The following is a 26,234-nucleotide window of genomic DNA, read 5'->3' as shown; positions in this document are numbered from 1 at the left end:
CTCCTGAACCCCGCACAGCCGGGCACCGCATCCCCTGGGTGATGGGACTCCGCTACAATAAAGCTGTGAGCTCAGCACCACACGCTGTGCCCCTGGCCTCTCTACGGCGCCTGTGTGCCCCCCCCCCCCCCCGTTCCCAAGCATCCCCCAAAACCCAGCACCCCACCCCGTCCCCCTCTTTTCAACAGTGGCCAGATGGATGCAAAAAAGCAGCAGCCGGGTTTATTTCTGCTCCCCCCCTGCCCCCCCCCCCCCCTCAGACCAGGACACAGCACCATGTCCTGCCCCAAAACATCCATCCCCCCCGCCCCCAGCCACGGGCAGCACATCCCGGGGCTCTCACCTTTGGCCCTGCAAGCAGGACCCCCAGCCACATGTGTGTCCCCCGCCCCGCGATGCCCCAAATTGGGCTGCCAGGGCTGGCCAGGCCCTAGCTGCAGATGGGCACCGCGGCCGCCCCACGGAGCCGCTGCAGGATGCGACCCTTCAGGTTCTCCTCCTCCAGGCGCCACCAGCGGAACGCAGGGCCACACGGCTCGGGGGGAGCAGCTCCGGGTCCGCCGGGCGGGATGCTCATCAGCACGTTGAAGCAGACTCCATCTGCCCCCCCAGGACCCCCAGCCCGGTGCTGCAACCCCAGTAACCCCAGGGGTCCCGGGCGGGGGTCCGGTGGCAGGCAGTCCCGCAGCAACCGCAGCACAGGCAGGCGGAGACCCCTGCGGAGCTCGGCCGGGGACGTGCCCCAAGCCACCACGGGCAGGTGGGGGGTCCCGGCCGTGGCCAGCAGCACCCAAAGGTCCCCGGCGTCGTTGGCGAAGGCCACCAGGAGCCTCAAGCAGAGCAGGGCGCAGGGCAGCTCCTGCGGCAGCGTGGGGGGGTGCGGGGGGCTGCGGCGGTAGCGGGCGGCGAGGTCCAGCAAGGGCAGGATGTCGGGGGCTCGCAGGGGCAGGGCACGGGGGTCCCCGGGCCACCACGTCGCTTGCAGGGACTCGGCGTCAGCCTCCTCCAGGGTCTTCAGGGTCCCGCCTGGGGGCAGAGAGACAGCGATGCCCCGGCACAGGGGTGGCGGGACACACACACACACACACACACACCCCCCCACACCCCAATGGCCTGGCAGGAGGGGGGGGGGGACAGCAGGACCCCCGGCATTGGGCTGGCGGGAGGGGGGCGCGCCAGTGCCCAGTCATGAGGCTGGTGGGGGCAGCAAGATCACATCACGGGGCTCATAGGGGACACAGATACCCCAACGGGGGGGTATGTGGGGAGATGCCAGTACTGGTGCTGGCAGGGGACACCGATGCCCCGGCACAGGGCTGGCAGGGGACGCTGATGCCCATCCTGGGGGTGGCAGGGGACACCAATGCCCTGGCACAAAGGTGTCAGGGGACACCGATGCCCCGGCACAGGGCTGCCAGGGGACACCAATACCTCGGCATAGGGCTGGCAGGGGACACCAACACCTCAGCATAGGGCAGGCAAGGGATGCCAATGCCCCGGCACGGGGCTGGCAGGGGACACCAATGCCCATCATGGGGCTGGCAGGGGACACCAATGCCCATCGTGGGGCTGGCAGGGGACACCAATGCCCCGGCACAGGGCTGGCAGGGGACACCAATACCTCGGCATAGGGCTGGCAAGGGATGCCAATGCCCCGGCACGGGGCTGGCAGGGGACACCAAAGCCCATCATGGGGCTGGCAGGGGACACCAATGCCTCGGCATAGGGCTGGCAGGGGACACCAATGCCCTGGCATGGGGCTGGCAGGGGACACCAAAGCCCATCATGGGGCTGGCAGGGGACGCCAATGCCCTGGCACAGGGCTGGCAAGGGACGCCAATGCCCCGGCACAGGGCTGGCAGGGGACACCAATGCCCTGGCACAGGGCTGGCTGGGGACGCCAAAGGCCACCGTGGGGCTGGCAGGGGACGCCAATGCCCCGGCACGGCGAGGCGCACCCCCTCCCACACCCCTTCAGGGCACCAAAGGGCACGGGCACGCACCGGTGGGGCGCGCGAGGAAGGCGAAGCGGATCCACGCCGGCCCCCTCTCCTCCAGCGCCAGCAAGGTGAGGGCTTCGCACTCCAGCCCCGTCTCCTCCTTCACCTCCCTCCTCATGGCGGCCACGATGCTCTCGCCGGGCTCCATCCTGCCGGCCGGCAGGTACCACCGCCCGCGGCACTCGGGCTTGGCCTCCTGCACCAGCAGCACCCCGTCCTGAGGGGACGGAGAGGGGGTGGGTGGGCAGCGGGCGCTACCGGGGTGGGGGTCCCGCGGAGGTGGGGTTGGGGGGGGGGGGCTGCCTCACCTCCTCGTTGAAGAGCACGGCCAGGACGACGTAGCAGGCGTTCCTCCCCAGGCGGAGGGGGCCGGCGGGCGGTGGGGGACCCTCGAAGCTTGTCCCCACATCCCAGCCGCCGCCACTCAGCACCGCATCCAGCTCCGCCGCCGGAGCCTCCCCCATGGGACCGGGGGGGGGGGGGGTGTCCCGCACACTGGATGGGGAAGGGGCAAGCAGATCCACCCCCCTCACCCCTCCAGGCACCCGCTCAGGGGGTAGCGGGGTTTTGGGGCGGGGAGGGCACCCCCCAGACGTGCAGGCGGGGGGACAGGGAGCCCCGGCGCTGGGTGGGCTGGAGGAGGCGGTGAGGGAGGGTGTCGGGCGATTGCGGGGGGCACGGGGAGGTGCAATGCGGGTAGGGGTCTCCCAACGGCTGCAGGGTGCTGGAGGGGAAGGGCTTGCTGGACTGGGGGATGGGGAAGGGGGTGTAGGAGGGGAAGGGTCTGCTGGGCTGGGGGGGGACGTAGCAAGGGAAGAGCTCGGTGGCCTTGGCGATGCAGGGAGGGGGGCAGTAGGGAAAGGGTCTGCTCGACTGGGGGATGCCCAGGGGGGCGCAGGAGGGGAAGGGCTGGCTCGACTGCAGCGTGTAGGCAGGGAAATAGTAAGGGAAGGGGTCTCTAGGTTTGGGGAGGCGGGGGGGGCTGCGGTAGTGGAAAGGTTTGCTGGACTGGGGGAGGCATGGGGGGGCGCAGTAAGGGAAGGGCTGGCTCGACTGCAGGGTGTACAGGGGGCTGTAGGGGAAGAGCTCGCTGGATTTGGGGATGCGGGGGGGGCTGCGGTAGAGGAAGGGCTGGCTGGACTGGAGGATACAGGGGAAGGTGAAGTAGGTGAAGGGTTTGCTGGACTGGAGGAGGTAGGGGGGAAAGGGCTTGCTGGACTGGGGAACACTGGGGGGGAAGGGGCGGCTAGACTGGGGAACGCTGGGGGGGAAGGGGCGGCTAGACTGGGGGATGCCCAGGGTGGGGTAGAAGAGCTCGTTGGGTTGGGGGGTGCCCGGAGGGCTGGGCCAAGGAAAGGAATCGGAGGGCTGGGGGGGCCAGGGGGTGCTGGACTGCAGGGCGCTATAGGGGAAGGGCTGGTCAGAGTATGGGGTGCATAAGGGGAAAGGGGTGGGGGAGTGCGGGGGGTAGGGGGGCGAGCTGGGCTGCAGGGTGCGAAGAGGGGTGCTGGGCTGCACCGAGGGGCGCAGCAGCAGAGGAGGGCTGGCTGGTGGGCGGAGGGGGGGGGTGGGTGTGCACTAGGGCGTGGGTTCGTGGGGTGCGACAGGCGAAGGGTTTGGGGTGCTGCAGGGTGCAGTGGGGAAGGGTTTGGGGGTGCAATAATAAGGGAAGGGTTTGGGGGGGGCTGCAGGGTGCAATGGGGGAAGGGTTTGGGGGGCAGCGGGGTGCAACAGGGAAGGGTTGGGGGGGCTGCAGGGGGCAATGGGGAAGGTTTAGGGTGCGTAGCGCAATGGGGAAGGGTCTGGGGTGCAGTGGGGAAGGGTTTGGGGGGCTGCGGCGTGCAATGAGGGCAAGGCCGGGGGCTTGCAGGGTGCAGCAGGGGAAGGGTTTGGGGGCTGCGGGGTGCAATGGGGAAGGGTTTGGGGGGCTGCGGGGTGCAGCGGGGGGGTGAGTTTGGGGAGCGCAGGAGGGAGGGGAGGGGGCGCAGGGCGCCCGCAGCCCCCCCCGCCTCCCCGCGCGCGCATGCGCCAGGGCACTCACCGCGTCCCGGGGCTCCGCCGCGCGGACTTCCCCCGCCCGCTTCGCTCGTCGCCCATTGGCCAACCCGCGAGGCGGCCTGGCTTTCCATTGGTTAATCCTGCCGCCACTTCGCCGCACGGCTGCGGGGCGGGGCTTGGCCTTAAAGGGGCCGGGGAGGTTCGTGGTGCAGAGTGCGTGGTGCGCAGGGTGCTAATTAGGGTGCTAATTGTGCAGGCCCCCCCCCCAATTGCACGGTGCTAGTTGCACGGTGCTAATTGTGCAGCCTCCGTTGCACGGTGCTAATTGCATGGTGCTGGTTGCACGGTGGCCATTGCACGGTGCTAATTGCACGGTGTTAATTGCACGGTGCTAACTGCGCGGCCCCCGTTGCACGGTGCCGGTTGCACGGTGGCCATTGCACGGTGTTAGTTGCACGGTGCTAATTGCGCGGCCCCCGTTGCATGGTGCTGGTTGCACTGCGCTGGTTGCACGGTGGCCATTGCACGGTGCTAATTGCACGGTGCTAATTGCGCGGCCCCCGTTGCATGGTGCTGGTTGCACGGTGCCCATTGCACGGTGCTAATTGCATGGTGCTAATTGTGCAGCCCCCGTTGCACGGTGCCAGTTGCACGGTGGCCGTTGCACGGTGCTAATTGCACGGTGCTAATTGCACGGTGTTAATTGCACGGTGCTAATTGCGCGTCCCCCGTTGCACGGCGCTGATTGCACGATGCTCCTTGCAGGGCAAGATGGAGCCCCACGCTGCAACCCCAAACCTCTGGGCAGCCCCGAGCCGCCAGGTCCAGATGTTTCCCAGTTCTCTACGAGGCTGTGCCAACCTCATCTCACCCCTGGCACTGGAGCACCCCGTGCCACCCTGCCAGACCCCACCTCTGCCACCCCACCGCCTCCCCCGAGCATCCCTGACCGCGGATGGGGACAAAGGGGCCAACGCCGCGTGGGAAGGAGACGCCAAAGCGGGTGCTGGTGGTGCCGGCGGCCCCGGCACGCTGCACACACTTTATTCCCCGCTCCTGCCCCGAGCAGCCCTGGGTCACCACGGAGCAAAGCACCGAGCGAGAGGCAGCCGGCCCCGGCTTCCCCCCCGTGGCATCTCGGCCGTGGCCGTGGCCAGTGGCGGTGGCTTTGTTGGAGCATCCTCTGCGGCCGCCTCACTTGCAGCCCCGCAGGACGCCCACGGCCTCCCGCACAGCGGAGAAGATCACGGTGTCCAGCTGCAAGGGTGCAAAGCAGGGGTCAGCACCGCACAACCCCGCACCGGGACCCCCCACCCCGCTCCAGCCTCCCCCAGACCACCCACCTGGGCGAGGAGCTGGTGCGTGGCCCCAGGAGCATCGGTGCTGTGGTGGCGGAGGCGGGCGGCGTTCTCCGGCGAGAGGAACCGCTGCTCCACGCTGATGGTACCGGTGAGGGCCTGCACCTGCCCACGGCACGGCGGCGTCAGGGGCTGGGGCTCGGCCGTGCCTCAGTTTCCCCATGGGGTTTTGGCCCAACTGCGACCCCCACCGAGGGGTTGCAGAGCTGCCTACCTGATGGGGAGCCCCGGCGGGGACCAGCACCGCGTCCCCCACAAACTGGAGGAGGGTCCAGCCGCTCACCCCGCACTCCTCGTGCAGCCGCCTCCGCAGCGAGAGGTCCAGGTAGCGGCCGGGGGGCTCTGCCACAGCCGCCCCCTCCTGCCCTTGGTCCTGGGGAGGGGTGGGGGTGAGTGGAGCCAGGGGCTGGGGGAGGCTGGAGTTGCGCCAGGGGGGTGATGGCACCCACCTTCTGCAAGAAATCCCGGATCCGGCCGGCGTCTTCGGCACGGAAGATGTGCCACAGGGCACCGGGCCGGCTGCCGGCATCCCACAGCCGCTCCTTCAGCAGCGGGTCCACGCCGTCGGCTTGCAGGAGCGTGTCTGCGGGCAGAGAAGGGTGCTCAGGGGGAGGCGAGGTGGGGGGGCAACTGGGGTGGGGGGGACCCCCTCTTCCCACGCTCCCATCTTACCCTGCCGTGCCGCCGGCTGCTCGGGCGGCCGTGCCGCGGCGTGCACCAGGACGGTGATGGAGTCGGCCGCGTCCACCGTCAGGTTTTTGGTGCCGATGCTCCGGTCGGGGGGATGCACGCCTGCCAGGGGGAGCGGGGCGGTGGGCGAGAGGCGAGCATGGCGGGGGGGGGGGAAGCCCAGTTCACCCTCCCCACCCGGGGCACTCACCGTAAGCCACACAGACGCGCGGGCGCAGCCATCGCTGGCCCCGCCGGCCCCGCAGGTAGGTGGCCAGGTTGAGGCGGCCGGTGGGCCCGCAGTACTCCGGCAGTGGCAAGCTGGCACTCAGGTTGGTGGCCCTGTGGCACAGGCGCAGCGCTGGAGGCCGAGGCACCGGGTACCGGCGCTGGCAGAGCCCTCCCGCTGCCCCCAGCCCTCTCGCTGCACCCCACGCTGGGACACATCCCGCTGCTGGTACCCAGCAAGGGGAAAGGGGCGGGGGGAGATATCCCACCCTGGCGAAGCCTCTGCCATCACCTACCGGCACAGCTCCATGTCCCCAAAGCCACTCTCCAGCTTCAGCAGGTCCCTCCCGCCCTGCTCCAGCTCTGGGGATGCTGCGGGAAGGAGCACGGCGTGGGGATGCAGGTGTGGGAGGGATGCTCAGGCTGGCTTCCCCCCCCCCCCGCCCCATCCCCTGCCGCTTACACCCCAAAATCACACTCGGGACCCCCCCCAAACTCATTGGCACGCCTACCCGCGCTGGCGGCGAAGCCGTCCCAAAACTCCCGGCTGCTCATCCGGACGCAACCCGGGGGTGCCCGCAGGTTCACCGCCTCCACCGCCTGCTCCCCCCGGGCTGGGCAGAAGGACTCTGGACCCCACAGCCGCCTCTCCAGCTTCTTCTGCAGCCCTGAAACGAGGACGGGCTGCCAGGGGGGCAGCCGGGGCTTAGCAGGGCCGAGGGGACTCGTGGGGAGGGGGCGTAGGGGGTGTCCACGGTGCTGCAGCGCATCCCCACGGAGTGTGTGTGTGGGGGGGGTCCTCACCTGGCCCCTCCGCCAATGCTCCTGGAAGAGCTTGTAGTTGCTGGCGTGGCCGGGGTCGTGCAGCCAGAGCAGCCCGCTGGATGCCAGGATGCAGTGGGACGCGGGGGGACCGAGGGGACCAAGGGGACCGGAGGGGCTGGGGGGGCTCAGCTCGCCCCCCGCTTGCCTCTCCTGGATCTTCCTCTCCACCACTCGGGCGATGATGCTGTCCAAGATGCTGGTCAGGCGGTTGTCCTGGGGTGGGGGGGATGCAAAGGGGGGGCACCATCAGTACCCTGACCCCCATCTAGCCCTGTCAAGGGGTTGGGGGGGTGTCAGCATGAAGGGGGGTGGGTGGGTGTGCTCTGCCCACCCCAGGACTCACGCTGGGCAAGGCGGGCGAGACGGGGGCGAAGGCCATGCGCACCCCGTCCTGCCCCAGGCACAGCTTGACGGCGGTGGAGGCGAGGAGGTCGCAGAGGGTGGAGGTCTGCACGGCCCCCCGGGGGGGGGGCTGCCCTGGCGATGGTGGCCCCCCCCCGGGGCTCTCTGCTTGGGGAAGAAAGGGGTCAGGGCTGCCCGCGCCCTCCTTCGCCTCTCGTGTCCCCCCCCCCACCCAGCACCCCATAGGGGATGCGGTGCGGCACCCCTGACCCCCCCCAGAGCGGGGCTGTCCCCACAACTGGGGGGTCGCAGCCGGCCCTACCTTCCTTGTTAGGCCGGGAGGTGTCGGTTTGGCCATCACTGCTGGGTGGGAGGGTGGGCACCGCGGCCCCCGGGGGCTCCTGAAACACCATGCGGGCATCTGGGTGAGGGGAGGGGGAGCCAGGTCCCCTGTCCCCAGGGCTGGTCCCCTCCCCGGCATCATGCACAGCCCTTTCTGCAGGGGTCGGGGTGCACCTGCACCCTATTTTCCCCTCCCTGGCATCATGCACGACCCCTTCTGCAGGGGTCGGGGTGCACCTGCACCCTATTTCCCCCCCCTCCCATCCCCAGCCCCTCCATACCTGCCTGCTCCCCGCTCTCTGCTCTGCAGCCCCCTCCCCACAAGGACAGTGCGACTCGATGCCAAACTTGGCCCGGACCTCGTGGAGCAGCTTCCAGAGCTGGGTCAGGACTGGGGACGGATGGGGACAGGCAGGTCAGCCCCGGGCAGCAGGCAGGGGTGGGGGTCCCGGCATTGCGGAGGGGACACTCACCGCGGGTGGGGACAAACTGCGTGGGGACGAGGGATGCGACGTGGTGGTCTCGCCCGGGGACGCACTCAGATTGCAGCGCCGGACCCTCTGCCTCGGAAAGAGGGGTGCGTTGGTCCCCACCAAGCCCTTACGGGGCTGACACCCCCTTTGCAACCCCCCCATCCCCCCCGCCCCGTCCCCGTACCGTGGCCGTCAGCCTCCCGCCTGCTGCGGTGGCAGTCGGGGCACAGCTGGAAGCCACATCTGGCGCAGCTCCAGTGGGAGTTGAAGAAGCCGCGCTGGCAGGCGTCGCAGAGCTGGGGGGCTCCTTCCCCCCGCCTCCAGGCCGTCACCCCTGCGGGAAACACAGCCCTCAGCCTCCCCTGGTGTCCCCGGGGTCACCCCCCCCCCCTCCTCAATCCCGGTCCCCACTTACCCTCGGGCCCGCCGGGGGCTCTGGGCCATGTGTCCCTGTCCCTGCGGACGGCCTCGCAGAAGGGGTCCCCCAGGACCCCCAGCAGGTACTTGGCGAGGCAGAGGCTGCTGCCTGCGCCCCTGCCGCCTCGCTCGGGGCCCCCCGCTTCCAGTGTCTCCCCCTCCGCCTCCCCCAGGGTGCAGAAGCCATCGACGCTCAGCTCCCCGCTGTCCCCGAAGGCGAACCTGCGGGAGAGAGGGGCTGCTCGGAAGTGGGGTGGTGGGAGAGGATGATCTGAAGGGGGGGGGGTGTGGGGTGGTGGGGGGGGTGAGGGAGGATGCTCCAAAGTGGGGTCACAGGAAGGGATGCTCCAAAGTGGGGTGATGGGAAGGGTTATGCTCCAAAGTGGGGTGGCAGGAGAGGATACTCTGAAGTGGGGGGGATGAGAGAGGATGCTCCGAAGTGAGGTGATGGGAAGGGATGCTCCAAAGTGGGGGGGGGGGGGGGGGGGGGATGAGAGAGGATGCTGCAAAGCGGGGTCATGGGAAGGGATGCTCCAAAGTGGGGTGGCAGGAGAGCATGCTCTGAAGTGGGGACATGGGAAGGGATGCTCCAAAGTGGGGTGGCAGGAGACGATACTCTGAAGTGGGGGGGATGAGAGAGGATGCTCTAAAGTGGGGTGATGGGAAGGGATGCTCCAAAGTGGGGGGGGGATGAGAGAGGATGCTCCAAAGCGGGGTCACGGGAAGGGATGCTCCAAAGTGGGTGGCGGGAGAGCATGCTCTGAAGTGGGGGGTGATGGGAGAGGATGCTCCAAAGTGGGGTGATGGGAAGGGATGCTCCAAAGTGGGGGGGGGATGAGAGAGGATGCTCCAAAGTGGGGACACGGGAAGGGATGCTCCAAAGTGGGGACACAGGAAGGGATGCTCCAAAGTGGGGTGATGGGAGAGGATGCTCCACGCATCCCAACACAGGCTACTGGGAGCCCCCCCACCCTGGGCAGGGCTGTGAGCTCCCCGGGAGCCCTGGGCTCACCTGCGGAAGTGCAGCAGTCTGCAGGTGCTTTCGGGGGGATCCTCCTCCTCCTCACCCTCGGGGTCCCCCGCAGCGCGGGCAGCACAGGCGCAGCACCGCGGGATGCTCTCGGGCAGGGCGGTGCAGGGCACGCTCTGCAGGCACCACGGCTCCGGCCCGGCACGGCTCGGTGGGTCTAGGGGAGACGGGAGGTGCTTTGGGGACACCGGGCGTGGGGACACGCCAACCGGGAGGGACTGGCACACCGCGGCGGGGGCTGGAAACTGGGCCAGAAAGTAGGGCTGGAAAGTAGGGCTAGAGATCGGCGGAGGTCAGGGCTGAGACGCCGGCGCCTCCCCAAGGGCTCCGACCCAGCGATGGCACTTGCCAACCCCCCCCCCGGGCATCGCACCTGAGGGTGCTGTGCTGCCCCGAAGGGGTATTTCTACACATCCATGCCTTGGGAGTCGCTGCCAGACCCAGCAGCGCCAGGAAAAACCCAACCAGCAGCAGATTTCCCAGCCCTCGTGTGTCCACAGCTCGTGTTGGGGGCGCTGGGAACCGGAATGCAAAACTTCCCTGGGGTGTGGGTGCTGCCACCACCCTCTCCCCAGCCCCAGCCCCGCAGTGCATCCCCCCCCCACGCCTTACCTCCCTCTCCCAGCTCCATCCTCCTCTCTCCGCTCTCCGTGCCATCACCCGGCCATGCCGCAGCCATGTGCTCGGTGGCCATCGCGCCCCGTTTGGCTGCCCCGGCGCCTTCGGTGGCAGCGCGGGGGCCGTCGGCGGTGCCGTGCGGGCGCTTGGCCGAGCGCTTGCCCTCGCCGGCCAACTCGGGGCCACCGTCCCGCCGGGGAGCCTTGCAGCGCGGCAGCGACTGCTCCGAGTGCCGCGTCAACCAGGTCTTCTTCAGCTTGGTGTGGTTGCTGGGTGGGCACGGAAAACGGCCCCCGGGGATGCCGAGGACCCCGCAGCCCACCCCCGGGCACCCATCGCAGCCCGGTGTGGGGCAGAGGCAAGCCGGGGTTGGCTCCGGCTTGGCAAGCATCGCCGGGTAGTGCCCGTCCGTGAGTGGAGGCAATGGGTCTGGGTCCTCAGGTCCTGGCGGCGAGCCGGGCTGGAGGTTTTGGTATGCCAGGCGCTCGTCTTTGGGCTCGGAGGGTCGGCCTGGCCCTGGATCCGGGGGGAAATCGGCGGGGTGTGGCCGCGTGCCCACCCACGGGCCCCTGCAGCCCCCCGGTGCGCTGGGCTGCAGGAGGAAGAGGGGGTGGCTGGCGCTGGGGGGAGGCGTGCGGGCACGGGGAGCGGGCACCGCCGAGCTGCCCCCCGCTCGGCCGTCCCTCCACGGGGCTGCCGGCAGCTCCGGCACCACCGGCTCCCTCTCGCCGTCTCCATCCTGCCCTGCCTGGCCCTTGCCCAGCAGCTGCGACGGTGCTTGGTCCTTGGCCGGGGGGTGGAAGCCGGGCTCTTTCTTCGGATAAAACTCCTGGAGGGGACCAGAGGGGCTGTCAAAGCTGGTGCCACCCCAGAGCCGTGTCCCCATCCCTGCCTCCGTCACCCAGATCGTTGGGAGGTGGCGATGGCGACCATCCTGTGGCCCTGCCTCAGTTTCCCCCTCCCCCCCCGCCCTCCCGAGCTGGGCAGCTGCCCAGGGCTTTTGGCTGAGCCCGTGGGGTGCCCGTGTCACCCCTGCCCGCGTGGGAAAGGAATGGGGAGCCGCAGCGGCGCGGGGTGCGACGGGCGCACCCACGGGCTGGCAGCGCTGCCTCCCTCCCGCCGCCTCCGTGCCGGGGCTCCTGCCGCCGTGACTCAACCCCGGGGGGGTTTGCATCACACCGCGGGACCACCCCAGGGAAGAGAGCATCACCCCCCCACACCCCTTCTCTGCCCCCCCAAGGGGTGCATTGCCCCATCCCTGAGGGGCTGGGACCCCCCCCACCCCACCCCCTTGCCAAGCTGCAGGAGCTGGTGGGGGGCTACTAGGTCGCACTGGGGGGGCTGCCGACACGGGGTGCAGCCCGGCCCTGCCCTCGCCGCGGGTGCCAGCATCGCCTTGCGCAACCCGCCGCTCCCCGCCGGGTTCAGCGGAGGTTGGAGCTCGCCGGCACCCAGGGGAACTGGGTGCACTGGGGAGCCGAGCCCTGAGCATCGCCGCTCCGGAGCCGGGCTGTGGGAGCCAGAGCCGTGCCACCAGCGAAGCCAGGCACCGGCACGAAGCCGGGCACCGGCACGGCCATCCGGGGTTGCCTACCTTGTTCCCTGAGCTGGAGCAGTCATCGAAGGGGGCCGGAGCCGCCTTGCACCTCGGCGGGAGCCCCAAGTAGAGGGGCTGGCCCCAGGTGGGCGCGTAGGAGCCCAGGTGCCAGTCCGCGCCGGCGAAATGCCCGTCGCCCACCGTCCCTGGTCCCTCCGGCCCCCCGCCGCCAAACGGGGGGTCAGCCGGGGGTCTGGCGGGCAGCAGCGAGGACAAGAGGAAGGGGCTGTGCTTGGCCTCTACGAGGAAGGGGCAGTGGCGGAAAGCCGGGGGGTCACCAACCCCGTCCCCGGCCGCGGCGTGGGGCTTGCCGGTGGTGCCGGGGCGCTGGGTCTCCAGCCCCGGGAAGGGCAGGGGGTAGCGGTGGTACGCGTGGCTGTAGAGGGCCAGCGGGGCCAGCACGGCCTCAGCCCACCGTGGCCCCGGGCGCTCCTTGCAGGGCTCAGCCCAGCCCGCCTTGGGCTGCCCGTTCCTGGGCGGCAGCAGCAGTGGCAGGAGTTCGGCTCCGTCCTTGGGGCGGCACAGGGCGTCCCGCAAGCACGGTGGGGCCGGGGGGTAGGGACAGCCCAGCCGGCCACCGGCAAGCTCCCGGCTGAGCCCCAAGCATCCCTCGGAGCCCCTCCAGGGACACCCCTTCTCTGTTCCATAGCTCAGCTTGCCGGGCTCTGGGTAGCCCGGGAGTCCCAGCTCGGAAGAGGCGCTTCGGGGCAAGACCATCCCGCTGCTCTCCATCCCCCGGGTGTCCTGCGCTGCGTCCTGGGCTCTCCTCCACCGCGGCGGGGTCTCCTCCATCCTCGCGTCGCTGGCCATGCCGCTTCGCCGCTCATGTGGTGCTCAACGCCGTCCCGGGCTGGCCAGACCCTGCGGGCAGGGAGGGGGGAATCAGCGGGGCATGCAGCACTGCACCGGACCCTGCCAGGGCAGCCATGCATGGGTTGCAATGGGGGGGGGGGGAAACTGAGGCACAGGGGTGGTGGGAGTTGGTGCTGGGGGTTTGCTTTCAGCTCCCCAGCTCCATCCTCCCGTGCCAGACGGGATGCTCGCCGGTACACAGCGAGGGGATCCCAGCGGGATCCGGTGGGCTGCACGATGCAGGAGGGCACGTGGCTGGAGCACGGGGCCCCCAGCCCAACCCCGTCCCATCCCTCCTGCACCCAGCCCGGCGGGGCTGGCGGCCAGGACGCACCTCGTGCCCACCCGTCCCTCCGCGCCCAGCCTGGCCCCGCGCCCGGCCGCTGGCACCCAGCGTGGGGAGGCCTTGCCCCGCGCAGGTATTCGCCTCCGGCCAGGGCTGGGCTGGGCTGAGCTTCCCAGGAGGGCTTGCAGCAAGAGGGGGAGCTCCCAGCTCCCCAAGGCCCCTCCTGGTAGAAATGCCTGGGGAGATTTGCTGGATTAACCCTCCTCCGGGACCCAGGCCACCCACAGACGTGGGGTTCGGAGCCAGTCCTTGCCGCAGCCGGCGATCGCATCCCTTCCCGACGGAGCCGACGCCGCCCCTTGCCCTCCTGCCCGGACAAGCTGAGGGTCTCACTGCTCTGGGGTGGGACGGAGCCACCTCGATGGCCAAGCAGGCAGCCAGGATGGGGACAGGGACCGGAGCACCTTGGGGCACCTTGCCCAAGCTGGGGCACCCCAGGCACACCCACCCCATCCCCCGTCTGGGATGAGGGGGACCCTGCCAGGCTCTCCCATCCAGCCCCTCGCCGGGAAGATGCTCCCAGCACGGCTCCATCCCGCTGCCCCAGGTCACACACCCCACCGCACGCCGTCCCCGAGGTGTCCCCAGCTCCCCTGGGCTCCCCCGGAGCACCATCATCCCCTGCCCTTCATCCCACCCAGAGCATGAGAAGCTGCTCCTGCAGCATCCCCGCCATCCCCAAGCTACCTGGAGGGTCCATCGGGGACCCCGCCACCTCCCCTGCGGCAGCGAGGACAAGCGGGACGTCTCCGCTGGTGGCACCGGGTCCCGGAGAGGTGAAGCTGGGTGGGTGGGAGCCCTTAGACCCACAGGCTGAAGGGATCCGGCTCCGGGATCTGGAGAAGGCAGAAAGCCACCCGGGCAGCCCTGGGGACGTTCTTCTCCGAATGCTGGAGCTGGAGTTTTTGATCCATTGGCCTGGGGGGCTCCGTGCTCCTCTTGCCAATTGTCCTACGCGGTGTGGGGGCTCCCGGCGTGCTTTTAGAAGGGGGGGGGGGGGGAATCAGGGAAAGGGGGACGCAAGGGAGTGTTGGCGACGAGCAGGACCTTCCCCCCCGGCTCTAGGCAGCCTTGAGCATCTTGGGGTGGGCGATGGGCGGGAGGTGGTGGCAGCTCTGCTCCCCACGAGCGTGCAGCCTCCGCCGGCTCCGGCAGCGACTGGGCGGTTGGGGTTGCTGACGCCCGGGAACCGGCGCGGTGCCGGCAGTGCCACCCAAGCCCGGGGGCACCGGCGGCCGTGCCAAGGCAGGCAGGTGTGCTCTGCCCCGTGCGGAGAAAAGCTCCCTTTGTTCGGCAACGCGGGTCGAGCCGCCCCGTCGCCGATGAAAGACGCCGGCCGCCCGCTCCGGGCGAAACTGGAAGAGGAGAAACGCCGGGATGGGCGAAGTGCCCTGATCCCAGTGTCGGCGGTGGTGGCATGACTGGTACGGAGCACGCAGCCACCCCGCGGGCTGGGCGTCCTCGGGGGCCTCTCAACCCCTTCAGTTTTGGCCAAACCCACGCCGCCGCTTCGCCCACGCGACAGTCCGGGGTCACCCTGTCCTGCAGCTGAGCCTTGTCCCCCTGCTGCCATCCCTGCTCCGGCTGCCTGGGATGAAGGCAGAGCTCCTCTGCCTCCCGTCCTGGCTGCACAGCCCACAACAGCCGGGCAGGGGGGTGAGCCAAGGGGTGCCGAGGGGCTGACGGGCACCCCGATGCTGACGTCCTCAGGGCTGAGGACCACCTGGTGCCACTCAAACCCCATCCCTGCAGCCCACCGGGCTTGCCCACCTCCTGCTGGGACCCCTCACCCCACCGTTGCTCTCACAGCATCCCCCCCCCTCCCTGCACACCCCCCCCCCCCCCCCCAGCACCAGTACCTCCCCGCAGCAAGCCCCACCGACCCCAAACCCACCACCTCCCGTGGAGGGGGAGGATGGTGCTCCAGCTAGGGGGCAGGCAGCGCGTTCCCCCCCCCCTCTCAAAGTGGGCACCCCATTTTTTGGGGATCCCAGCAAGGGACTTGGGGGGGGCGGGGGGGGATGGACGACGACACACATGAGGACACCGGTGCCAGCCGTGCCCAGGCAGGTTTATGCAACGTGCGTGTCCCAGGGACACCCCGCGCCCAGCTCGCACGCCTTACGTAAACCACAGCCTCCCCCGGCACGGCACGGCACGGCACGGCTCGGCACAGCACCCCGGGGGCTGGCGGGGCTGGGGGTGATGGGGTGAGGGCAGGCCACGGCCCCTCATGAGCCGAGCAGCGTGATTAACATCAGACCACGGGCTTCGTTACAGCTCAGCAGCTGCCGTGTGAGAGCAAGGAGCCGTGGTTAACCCTCGCCGGCCGTGGGGTGAGGGTGCTGGGTGCCGCCAGGGTGCCTTGGCGATGCCAATGGATGTCCACCTGTCCCCACCCCACCTCCAGCGTGGGAGGAACCCATCGTGGGGTCCCCTCGAGCTCCGCTCACCGCAGAGGGGAGGGTTCGGGGGGGGGGGGGGGGCGCCCACGGTGCCCGGCGGCCGCTCGCTTGCACCCACTGGGTGCCAGGGAACAGGGAGGGGACCCAGACAGGGCTCGGGGCGTGGGCGAGCCCGCGCCTTCCTGCGATGAGAAGGTGCTGAAAGACAAACCCTCTTCCCGTTCCCTCCCGCCGCTCCCTGGGGATGATGGTTCCAGCAGGGTTTGGCGTGGGGGGGGATCTGGCAGCCGGGGGGGGGGACGGACACGGACGGACGGACCCCAGGAAGGATCTGCAGCATCTTGGCACGGCCGGCTGGGTCAGCGGATGCCCAGGGCGATGGGGAGCGTTGCGGCGGTGCCAAGGGAGCGACGGGGAAGGGCTCAAGCGGGGAGAGGGAGGGACACGTCCCCCCTGATGCTGGCAGGCCCTGAGGAGGGGGCCATGAGCGGCCCTCGCGGAGGCAGAGCGAAGAGCAAGGGGGGATGCAGGAGGGAATTTCCCACCCTGCACTGGGGCAGCATCACTGGGCACCCTCCCCACACGCCAGGGATGCTCCTCCAGCGCCGGGGAGCTCGAAGTCCTCGCGAAGCCTCCCCCCGGGGCCAGCATAGCCCTCGTGGGGTAGCCACACTGCTGGCAAGCTCTGCTGGGGCTTGGCCACCATCCTGCCCCATCCCCAGGAGCGGGCTCCGTGCCTGCCTCCTGCGGCACAGTGGCTCCAGCCAGGGTCCCCCCAACTCCCTGCCTGTCCCAGCACGACCCACGGAGGGTCCCCCAGCACAGTCCAGGGTCGGGGGGGGGGGGGGATGTCCAGGCTGGGTTTGGTTTTTGCCAGCTCAGGCTTTGCTGGGAGAGAAACCCCCCCACTGGGGCAGGGGAGGCGAAGGGGGGGGGTGTGCTCTGACTTGGTGGCTTGGCACAGCCAGCCCCAAAGCTCCAGTCTCTCTGGTTTTTCCCTTAAATCAGAGGGCGAGCAGAGGGACTGCGAACACCCACGAGCCAAGCGCTGGCCAGAAAGACGCCGCGGGAGGCCGGAAGCTCCCGAATTAGAATCCTTGGCATCCCTGCCCCGCTCGACACCCCAGAACTGGAGAGAGACGCTGGGGTGGAGGGACACCGTCCCCTGCGGTGTCCCTTGCGACCATGGGGGGGGGGGATGCGTGGCTGCGCAGGTCAGGGGGGTCCTGGGATGCTCCAGCACTGGGGAGAGGGGGATGGACGGGGGTCCCTGTGCAAAAGGCTCACTGGTCACTCACCAGTCCCGCTCTGTGCTGCTGCTCTGGCAGCCGAGGAGCCTACCAGCCCCATCCTGGTGCTCACGTCCCCTGCCTGGCCTGGCTCCAGGCACCCCGGGGTGCTCTGCAGCCCCCAGACCCACAAAACCACCTCTGGCTGGGAAAGCAGCCTGAAATCCAGCTTTTTTTCTCATGCAAAATGGACCCAACACGCTCCTTCTCCGGCTCGCCCAGGTTCCCCTCCAGCTCTCTCTGCATCCCCAGTGCTCCAGCCCTTCCTCCTCCTTCCTCCTCCTCCTCCTTCCTCCTCCTCCCAGCCCCAGCACCGAGCCCAGCTCGCACCTACCTGCCTCCACTGTGGCGCAGGTGAGGAAGACGAGGGCGCAAGGCAGAGGAAGGCAGCCCCGTTCCCCCCCCTCCCTTGCCCAGCACCGGGCGCGATGGCCGCGAGAGCTTTCGCTAATCTGCACCCGGTGCTTAAAAAAAAAAATAAATAAATAAAAAAAAATAAGAAGAAGGAAGGGAGAAAAAAAAAAAAAAAAAAGAAAGAAAAAAAAATCCCCACGTCAAACCTTCAGGAGTCTGGAGGCTGCGGCGGAGCGGGAGGGCACGGGAGGACACTCACTCCCACACGAGCAGCTTTCTGGGAATTAGGGCCACAGCCCAACTGCTCTGGCAGCCTGCGCTCCCCTCCAGCCCTGGCTGCCGGTACGCCGGGGCCTGGGCAGCCGCCCCGCCGGTACGGCCTCGCCACCGGAGGGTCGGATGCTGCTCTTGGCCCTAATCTCCCGCTTTCCTCTCGGGGAGGTGAGTAAGCACGGCTAATCCCGCTCGCTTCGCTGCTGAGGAGAGATGAGCCACTTCGGTGAGGCTGGGGGGCTGCACCCTGATACCCCCCCCCCTACACCCCTTGCCCTTCTGACCCCCCCCCCCCCCTCCCCGCCCTCGCTGCAGAGGGGAGGGCAGCACGGGTCACCCCTTCCCCAGGGCAGCTGGTGGATGGATGCTGCACGCCCTCAAGGTGAAGGATGGGATGGGGCGAGGAGATGGAGGCAGCTCGTTTCCCATCAGGAGGGACCCGGGGGGGGGCGGGGGGGACACGGGGACGGGGACATGGTGGCCCACCCACCTTCACTGGTGTCCTCCCCCGTGCTCGCTGCCAGCCCCACGCACGGCGGGGGCGGGGGGGGTGGTGGGGATGCTCAGGGGGATGCAGGACCCGGGGCTGGGTGCTCCCTTCCCCGCATCCTTCCTCCTCATCCCAGGGAAGGGGGGTAGGACAGGCTGGATGAGCCAGCCGGGCGAGCACCAGCGAGGGGGGCACGGTGCCCACCCTGTGCCACCCCCCCTTGGCTCCCCCCTCCCCACCCGGGACTCCTGTTTACCCAGCCCAGCGCCAGCGACCGGCTTCAAATACCTTGATGTCATTAAAAGGTCACTCCCGGGGCCAAAGGCTTAGGACGGCAGCCAGGGACACGGGCAGCCCTCTGCCACCTGCACGGGCAGGGCAGGCAGCTGCCCGCTCCCCCGGGGTCCCGACAGCCCCGACCTGGGAGCAGCCGGGGTGTCCCCCCACCCTCCACCCGGGACCCTTTTCTGCCCTCGCCGTGTTCCCGGGGTGCCCCGCCACCGGCCAGCCACGGTGACGGGCAGGCTGGCCCCCGGCTCCTGGCACGAACGATGGGCAGCCCCCCCCCCCGCCCAGCCCTGCCAGGGCAAGGCCGTGCCTCAGTTTCCCTTTGGTACCCGGTGATGCTGCATGGGTCCCCCAAAATCCCCAGGTAAAAGCTTTTGGTGTCACAGCGGGGACACGGCTCCAGCCCTGGGACACGGAGCTGGAGTCATCCTCGGTGCCAGCTGAACAGGGCTGGCTGGGGACAGACAGGTCCCCAGGGGGACAGGCAGCTGCAAGGAGGGAGGGGGTGTGTGTGTGTGTGTGTGTGTGTAGGAGAGGGGAATGCAGCATTCCTTCAGCCGTGTCCTCCCACACTCCTGTCACCTCAAACGCCCCCCTCCCCGGCCCCTCCTGCCACCTCGCTGCTTCCCACCCACCCTCCTCTTCCTCCATCCTCTTCCTCACCAGTGGGGTGACGCCAGCCCGGGGCGGGGGGTAGGTGTGCGTTTGAGGATGTGATGGGGGGGGGGGGAGGGGGGGAAATGCAAGAGGGGTGCTGTGTATCCCCCCACTATAGGGCGGAGGGGGAGGAAGGTCTTACCTGCCCGGCGGGGATGGGGATGGGACGGGGCGGGGGGGGGGGGGCTTTCAGCCCCTGCCCAGCCGAGCCCCCTGCCCGCAGGCAGCACGCTGCCTGCAGCTCCGCATCACGCCTCCTTGCCCTCTGCGGCGGGGAGGCAGCTGAAAGCTCCCCGGGGCTGCCAGAAAGGGAAAAAAAAAAAAAAAAAAAAAAAAAAAGAGAAAAGAGGCTGCATTTAAACAACAGACATAATTATGCTTTTGATACCGTCTGCTAAAAATACAGCGCTGCGCCGCGCGGGGAGCCATGTGTGCGCGGCCTCACATGGCTCCCGCCTGCAGCAGCCGACTCAGGCGGCGAGGCCGAAGGTTTGGGGACACCCAGACCCCTGCTGCAGAGGGGCCAGCCTGCGGGAGGGGGCTGCTCTGCCAGGGAACCCCCGAAACAGCCAGCTTTGGGGGATGAGAGCAGCCCCAAGGTTGGTACCAGCATCCCCAGACAGGCAGCAGCCCCCAGGTTGGCTGCTGTGGGGTAAAACAAGCTGGGAAAGGGGCAAGGAGGGAGGGGGGGGGGGGGAGGGTTGCAGGGTCACTCGGTGCCACCAGCATGGGGTTTGGGGGGCTCAGGCGGCGCCCAGCCCTGGGGGGATGCATGAGGGGTGGGTGCGGTGGGGCGCTGGGGGCAGCACCCAAAGCAACCAGCGGTTCCCTGGGGTCTGGCCGGCGGGTCCAGTTGGTGAGTAACGGCCCCCAGCGCTCCCCAGGGAGGGGGCAGAGCCCGGGGCAGTGGTGGGGCTGCCACCCCCAGCAGTGCCCGGCCACGGCACAGCCCCCCCCCCCCGAGCACTGGCCTTTGGCGGTGCCAATGCCGCGCCACCTCCGGGCTGCTGCCCCCCCAGGAACGAGCCGTGCCTGTCCCGGGTTTGGTAGCCTGCTTCCCTGGAGATTCGGACACATCCCTGTCCCGCCGGGAGAGGGGACACCCCAGTGTCACCCAGTCCCCCCGGCAGCTCTCGGGGATGCAGGTAGGAGCGCAGGGAAACCCCGGGGAGGGGAGTGGGGGGCACAGTGGGGCTGCTGACCTGACCCTCACTCCTGCTAATGCCTTCCTAGCAGGAAATAATAGAATTATAGAATAATTTGGGTTGGAAGGGACCTTTAAAGGTCATCCAGCCCCCCCTGTAAGGAGCAGGGACATCTTCAGCGAGCAGGGACGTCTTCAACTGAAGCCCCGTCCAACCTGACCGTGTCCCCAGGGATGGGGCATCGACCACCTCTCTGGGCAGCCTGTGCCAGCGTTCCACCACCCTCATTGTATGAAATTTCTTATGTCTAGTCTAAAATCTGCTCTCGTTTAGCTTCAAACCATTCCCCCTTGTCCTATCGCGACACAGACCCGGCTAAAAAGCCTGTCCCCATCTTGTCACACCCCCCCCCCCTGCTTTAAGCCCTGAAAGGGGGGAATAAGGTCTCCCCGGAGCTGGGCAAGCTCAGGTCAGCCACTTAATTGCCGGGCTGGGGAGCTGCCAGCCGAGGGAGATTACGGCTTTGCTGACTGCAGCCTGGCACAGGCCTGCGAGCTGACACAGCTGGGATCAGCGCTGGCACCGGAGGGGGCTGCCTCAGCCCCGGGGAGCGGGGGGAAAACACGGGCTGCACCACCTTGGGCAGCTTTGGTCACCCCCTTCCCCCAGGGAATACACTTGCCAAAACAGGGGTGGTGCCCCCAGGACTCCCTGGTTTCCTTCCCAGCTCTTAGAAGGCACTGGGTGCCTCAGTTTCCCCAAGCCGGGAAACACAGCGGGTCCCCACTGACCCCTGGGGACGGACGATGCTCAGGCTCCAGCTCCCTCCCAGCCTCCTCCCCGCCCAAGGGGGTGCTGTACCCCACCCTGAAGGAACCCCCAGGACCCAGCTGGGCATCCCAGCACCGACACCCGGGGGGGGGCAGCCCCAGCAGCCTCCCTGGGCCCGTATCCTTGGAGGAACCGCGCTCCCTAAGCGGCTTTAGGGGGATTACGGGCAGCCCCCTGGCCCTTGCGCTGTCCCCACCCAGCCTTCCTTCTCCGCTGCTTTAAGTAATCGTCTCTGAGACAATTTTACATGGCTAATCCAGCCACCTCCACCTAATCTGCTCCAACACCCCTGCCTGCCCCGGGCCGGCCCCCCCCCTGCCCAGCTCTGCCTCCCCTGGGGGGGCTGCAGGCAGGGGCAGACGCTCTCCCTGCCCTGAGAAGACACACACACACACACACCCCACCACCACCACCACCCCCCCCCCAAAGACAGAAAAGCAGCCAGGGGGCTAAAAATAAAAGCTGGCCTGAGGGGTGAGGGCAGGAAGGATTTGGGAGCGAGGGGATTGATGCCAGAGAGCAGGGCACGGGGGGACAGGAGGGCTGCCGGGGGGCAGGAGAGGCGACACGAGCAGCAGCGTCACCTCGGGCCACCCTGCCTGCCCTAGGGAGGATTTGTGCCCCACCTGGGCAGGGGACAAGTCCCCAGGGGAAGGAGCAAAAGGAGCAGAGACCAAGCCCAGGTGAGATTGGGGACCCCCAGGCAGGGAGAGGGCAGCCACCCCAGGGCTGGGGCCAGCAGGACAAGCCGAGGCTGGTGGCCAGGACGGGGACATCTGTCTGCGGTCCTGGCTGTGTGCCGGGGCGGGGGGGGGGGGACACACACACACCCACACACCCCCCTCGGGTGTCCCAGCGGGGTCACGGCTGCTGCTGCCACGCCGTGGGGGACGTGGCTACTGCAAGGAGGGGCTGAGACGCCTCCTTGCCCCCCAGCACCCACCTCCCTCCCTGCACCCTCGCTCTGCCCCACAGAGAACAAGCACCGCACCCTCCCCACAGCCCCCCGCCCCCCGGAGGGTCCCACGCAGCCCCAGCAACGGGGGGGGGAAGGGGACGAAGCAAAACGGGGCCAACTCCTGTTTCTGAAAGTCTGAAATAACATTTATTTTTATTTTTTTTTTTCCTCTTTTCCACTTACAAAAACCCCCCAAAATCTGGGAGGGGAGAAGGTTAAAAGCCACGTGGTGCCGGGCAGGGCGCAGTCGCCCCAGTTTCAAGTATTGGGGAAGGGGGGGGTGTGTGCCAGCCTGCAGCTGGGGAGGGGGTGGGCCTGGGCCAGGGGCTGTGTCTTTGGCTTCAGGGGACAGACGGGACAAGGCGCGTCCCCTCGGTGGCTCCCAGAGGAGAGGGGAGGTGGGGAGCAAGGCATCCTAGCAGCAGGAGACGGAGGGGGGGGGGGGGGGTTCCAGCATGAGCCTGTAGTGTTCATGGGGTGGAAGGAGGAGAGGGGTGGTCCCCCGGGGAGAGGTGCCAGCGCTGACCTGCAGCAGTGGGGTCCAGGAGGAGGGGGGGGGGGGGGGGAGGGGCGGGGGGGTCGAGCCGCCCTCCCCACCCCTCCCTGAGGCAGCCAGAGGTGCACAGTGCAGGCGCAGAGGTCACAGAAGGTATTTACAGCATCAAGGCAGGGGGGGGGAACCCCCCCCAACCCCAGGGGGCTCCCCCCCAACCCCAGGGGGCTCCCCCCCTCCTGGTGCTGCAGCAGCAAACTCGTGTTTAAGACTCCTGGCAGGGGCTTCCCCCCCCGGGCGGGGGGGGGGGACACGACACCCTTAGCTGTCCTGCTCCGGCGGAGCCGCTTTCCTCCTGACCCGGCTGCGCAGGAGCCGAGAAGAACCCTGGGCAGGGGAGGGAGGGGAGGGATGGGTCAGATCCCCCCCCGCCTCGCCCCAGCCCCACGCCACCGCCTCTCCCCGCCCCCGGGTACCTCTTTGCCCAGCGTGGTGGTCTTCTTCTTCGCCGTGCGCAGGCTCTGGCTGCGGGCGAGGGGCTTGGGATCCCGGCCGGGGGGTGAAGGATCAGAGACCTGCGAGTCCGACCAGAGCTCCTCGTCCTCCGTCTCGCTCTCGTACTGCCGGCCCCCCGCCGGCGTGCTGTAGGCTGGGGGACAGGGGGGCACCCCAACAGCTCCCAGCACGGCCCTCCGCCTCCACGGGCCTCGCTGGAGCCTCCCCCACCCCCTGTGATCCACTCCCCCAGCCCCTCCCCAGCTCACCCAGGAGCTGCGGGTGGTTCTCCTGCTCCTCCTCCAGGTACAGGGGGTCCCGGTAGTGCACGGGGGTCTCGTCGGGGACGGAGCGCAGGTCCTGCATGCTGAAACTGCGGAGCCGCCCGGCCAGCGCGCCCTGGCTCTGGGAGGGGACACACACACACACACACACAGAGTGGATGGCAGCGACCCCCACGGGGCAAACCCCAAAACCCCGGGGCTCCCAGGCACCAACAGCCCCAGGGGGACGCAATCCCACCGGGCAGAGCGCCCCCAGCTCTGGCACACCTGCCCCCGTGGCAATTTCCTCCGGGGATCCCCGGGGCCGAAGCACCCCCAGGGCCGAAGCACCCCCAGGGAAGCAGAGGGGGGGGGGGGTCCTGCCCCGTTGCCGGTACCTTGGTGGCCGCTTGGACCGCGGCGGTGGCCGCCAGGTTGAGGCCCTTCTTGCCGAAACGCACCATCGTCTCGTAGCTGCGCTCCCTGGCCCGGATGAGGTACGTGTCGATCTCCTGCCGAAGACAGCCGTGGCGGTGCCGAGGGCGCTCAGCACCCCGTCCCAGGACATCCCCAGCTCGGCTCAGCGAGCTGAGCAACCCCCTCAAGGCACACAGGACCCCTCATCCCCATCCCAGGGTCAAGCAACCCTTACCTTCTCCTTGCGGGACAGCGTGGGGTGCACGAACTTGCGGTAGAGCAGGCTGGCCCCCCGGGTGTAGGGGGAGAGCAGCCAGACGACAAACGCCATCTTCACCTCGTAGTAGAAGGGAAGCCTGCCAGAGAGGGGGAGAAAACGGGGTTCCCCCAGGGCAAAGGGACCCCAAAAGACCCACTATCCCCCCGCAGCGGCGGTGCCCGCACGCCAGCCTCACCAGGAGATGAGGAGGTCGGTGAAGGTCTCGGTGGCCATGAAGAGCGCGAAGACGATCCAGTACATCATCCAGCGGACCTGCAGGGAGGGGGAGAGCCTGTCAGGGCAGGGCTGGAGCCCGGGAAGGAGCTGCCCACGCGCCCTACTCACGTATTCCCGGATGTTTTTGGTCTTCACAGCCTTGTAGGAAGCGTAGGCAGGGTACAGCATCCCGAAAACCAGCCTGTAACGGAGCGGGGGGGTGAGGCAGGCAGGCCACGCCGCGTAGAGCAGCAGCAGCAGGGAACAGCAGAGCCGCCTGCCCCAGCGCCGTAGCTCGGCCTTGAGCCTCTCCAGCACCATGACGGCCACGGAGCCACCGGGAAAAAAACGACGGCACCAGCCCGGAGAGGCGGCTGCGAGCGCCGGAGCCGTCGCCCACCTCCGCGGGGACCAGCCCGACCTGTCGGGGCGGCGGCGGCGACGGGGAGGCCTCGGCGCAGGCTCGGCAGAGGCTCAGCTCCCTCGGAAAGGGAAGGATGAGCCCCGCCGGCCGCCAGCCCTGCCGGAGCGACGCCAAGCGCCAGCCTCGGGCCTCGCCGTGTCCCCGCAGCACGTGGGCGAGGTGCCACCGCCGAACACGCACCCCGCGCCTCGGTGACTCAGCCGAGCCCTCCCCCCCCCGTCAGCCAGAAGCCCGCACCCCCCCATTAACCCCACCCAGGGAGGGGGCTGTGGGTACCACCTGCACCCCCCCATTAACCCCACCCAGGGATGGGACTGTGGGTACCCCCTGCACCCCCCTATTAACCCCACCCAGGGAGGGGGCCGTGGGTACCCCCCCATTAAACCTAGGGATGGGGCTGTGGGTACCACCTGCACCCCCTTATTAACCCCACCCAGGGATGGGGCTGTGGGTACCACCTGCACCCCCCCATTAACCCCACCCAGGGATGGGGCTGTGGGTACCCCCTGCACCCCCCTATTAACCCCACCCAGGGATGGGGCTGTGGGTACCCCCGCACCCCCCATTAACCCCACCCAGGGAGGGAGCCGTGGGTACCCCCCCCACCCCCCCATTAACCCCAGGGAGGGAGCCGTGGGTACCCCCCCATTAACCCTAGGGACGGGGCTGTGGGTACCCCCCGCACCCCCCCATTAATTAACCCCACCCAGGGAGGGGGCCGTGGGTACCCCCTGCACCCCCCTATTAACTCCACCGAGGGAGGGGGCCGTGGGTACCCCCCCCCATTAACCCCACCCAGGGAGGGGGCGTGGGTACCCCGCACCCCCCCATTAACCCCACCCAGGGAGGGGGCCGTGGGTACCCCCCGCACCCCCCATTAACCCCAGGGAGGGAGCCGTGGGTACCCCCCTATTAACCCTAGGGACGGGGCTGTGGGTACCCCCCGCACCCCCCCATTAATTAACCCCACCCAGGGAGGGGGCCGTGGGTACCCCGCACCCCCCCATTAACCCCAGGGACGGGGCTGTGGGTACCCCCCACCCCACCAGGACCCCCTTGGGCACGCTTGGCCACCAACCCCCCAGCCCAGCTGGCCACAGCACGGGCCTGAGGTGGGGGGGGCTGCCAGTGCTGGATACAGGGACCCTCCAGGGACCCCCGGGGCAGCTCCGGGACCCACCTCCGGGGGGGGGGGGGGGGATGTTTGGGGGGGGCGGGGGATGTTTGGGGGGGGGTGGTGCCCCCATACAAGCACACCTCAGGTCGCCCACCAGCAGACACTTCCCCCCCCCCGCCCTCAACCCCTGCCCCCCGCCGCAGGGGGGGGGGGGCTGCCCGTTAAACGGGGACCCAGGGAAAGGGGAGGAGGGGGCTCAGCGCTACACCCACACCCCCCCCCCACCCGGAGGGAGGAAACCACCCCCCCCCCCCCCACTCACACAATCACCCGGCTGAGCATCCAGGACACCATGGCGCGGGTGGGCCTGCAGCCCCGGGGCGAGCGGGTCCGCGGTGGGTGTCGTCCCCCCCCCGCCCCCCCACCCCGGACCCCCCCAAAACACCCCCCGGAGGCGGCCGGAACCACTTGAATGTTGCAGCCTCGGCTCCGCGCATGCGCCGTCACTCCCGAGCGGACCCCACCTCAGCTCTTAAAACGGCCGCGGCGGCTCTTAAAAGGGTCGCGCCCCACAGCTGAGGCGGTGGGGCCCGGCTGTCTCACCACAATCGTTGGTTTTGTATAATTTTTTTTTTTTTTTTTTTTAATTTTTATTTTTTAACAGGAGGAAAAGGAAGGAAAGAGGCTTTGCGTGGTGCTGGGGGCTTCTTTTGGGTTTTGGAGGGGGTGTTTTTGGGGTGGCTTGCAGCGTGGGGCGGGCTGAGC

At 68.9% G+C, this 26,234-nt stretch overlaps 3 protein-coding genes across 7 annotated transcripts; all 3 read right to left on the bottom strand.

The window, feature by feature from the left end:
• Window positions 1-396: 396 nt before the first annotated feature.
• NUDT18 (nudix hydrolase 18) lies at window positions 397-2,464 on the bottom strand. Its single transcript, XM_086477203.1, has 3 exons — window positions 2,309-2,464; window positions 2,004-2,217; window positions 397-1,026 (listed from the first exon to the last, which is right to left on the bottom strand). Exons 1-3 carry the CDS (start codon window positions 2,462-2,464, stop codon window positions 431-433), a joined length of 966 nt encoding a protein of 321 aa, XP_086333329.1. The 3' UTR covers window positions 397-430.
• Window positions 2,465-5,192: 2,728 nt separating this feature from the next.
• HR (HR lysine demethylase and nuclear receptor corepressor) lies at window positions 5,193-12,707 on the bottom strand. Of its 3 annotated transcripts, XM_086477211.1 has the most exons (19): window positions 11,895-12,707; window positions 10,295-11,129; window positions 9,665-9,839; window positions 8,651-8,874; window positions 8,420-8,569; window positions 8,236-8,322; window positions 8,044-8,153; window positions 7,743-7,821; window positions 7,422-7,585; window positions 7,058-7,291; window positions 6,766-6,937; window positions 6,550-6,625; window positions 6,237-6,367; window positions 6,029-6,148; window positions 5,806-5,924; window positions 5,757-5,772; window positions 5,571-5,722; window positions 5,342-5,461; window positions 5,193-5,255 (listed from the first exon to the last, which is right to left on the bottom strand). In XM_086477211.1, exons 1-19 carry the CDS (start codon window positions 12,705-12,707, stop codon window positions 5,193-5,195), a joined length of 3,840 nt encoding a protein of 1,279 aa, XP_086333337.1. The 3 variants fall into 3 exon arrangements, with proteins under 3 accessions (XP_086333337.1, XP_086333338.1, XP_086333339.1); XM_086477212.1 differs by lacking the exon at window positions 5,757-5,772 and having other exon boundaries at window positions 5,571-5,729; window positions 5,806-5,939; window positions 6,550-6,616; window positions 6,772-6,937; window positions 7,422-7,588; XM_086477213.1 differs by lacking the exon at window positions 5,757-5,772 and having other exon boundaries at window positions 5,571-5,729.
• Window positions 12,708-22,599: 9,892 nt separating this feature from the next.
• On the bottom strand, window positions 22,600-25,823 carry REEP4 (receptor accessory protein 4). Of its 3 annotated transcripts, none has more exons than XM_086477277.1 (8): window positions 25,792-25,823; window positions 24,058-24,130; window positions 23,909-23,985; window positions 23,689-23,809; window positions 23,435-23,548; window positions 23,043-23,178; window positions 22,755-22,954; window positions 22,600-22,665 (listed from the first exon to the last, which is right to left on the bottom strand). In XM_086477277.1, exons 1-8 carry the CDS (start codon window positions 25,821-25,823, stop codon window positions 22,600-22,602), a joined length of 819 nt encoding a protein of 272 aa, XP_086333403.1. The 3 variants fall into 3 exon arrangements, with proteins under 3 accessions (XP_086333403.1, XP_086333404.1, XP_086333405.1); XM_086477278.1 differs by having other exon boundaries at window positions 22,755-22,927; XM_086477279.1 differs by having other exon boundaries at window positions 22,755-22,920; window positions 23,054-23,178.
• Window positions 25,824-26,234: the final 411 nt, after the last annotated feature.

Source organism: Leptosomus discolor, chromosome 23 (genome assembly GCF_034619465.1).
Source record: "Leptosomus discolor isolate bLepDis1 chromosome 23, bLepDis1.hap2, whole genome shotgun sequence".
NCBI lineage: Eukaryota > Metazoa > Chordata > Aves > Leptosomiformes > Leptosomidae > Leptosomus > Leptosomus discolor.
The sequence above is the reverse complement of the archived record's forward strand: the minus strand, read 5'-3'. Positions and strand labels throughout refer to the sequence as shown.

Coding starts and splice junctions, on each gene's coding strand:
- NUDT18 (XM_086477203.1), bottom strand. CDS start 2,464: ATGGGGGAGGCTCCGGCGGCGGAGCTGGATGCGGTGCTGAGTGGCGGC. Junction 2,218..2,308: donor CCGTGCTCTTCAACGAGGAG/GTGAGGCAGCCC, acceptor CCGTCCCCTCAG/GACGGGGTGCTGCTGGTGCA. Junction 1,027..2,003: donor CTTCCTCGCGCGCCCCACCG/GTGCGTGCCCGT, acceptor CTCTGCCCCCAG/GCGGGACCCTGAAGACCCTG.
- HR (XM_086477211.1), bottom strand. CDS start 12,707: ATGGCCAGCGACGCGAGGATGGAGGAGACCCCGCCGCGGTGGAGGAGA. Junction 8,875..9,664: donor AGACTGCTGCACTTCCGCAG/GTGAGCCCAGGG, acceptor TCTCTCCCGCAG/GTTCGCCTTCGGGGACAGCG. Junction 7,586..7,742: donor CTCCCGGCCTAACAAGGAAG/GTAGGGCCGGCT, acceptor TTCCCCAAGCAG/AGAGCCCCGGGGGGGGGCCA.
- REEP4 (XM_086477277.1), bottom strand. CDS start 25,823: ATGGTGTCCTGGATGCTCAGCCGGGTGATTGT. Junction 23,986..24,057: donor CCAAAAACATCCGGGAATAC/GTGAGTAGGGCG, acceptor CCCTCCCTGCAG/GTCCGCTGGATGATGTACTG. Junction 23,179..23,434: donor CGGTCCAAGCGGCCACCAAG/GTACCGGCAACG, acceptor GTCCCCTCCCAG/AGCCAGGGCGCGCTGGCCGG.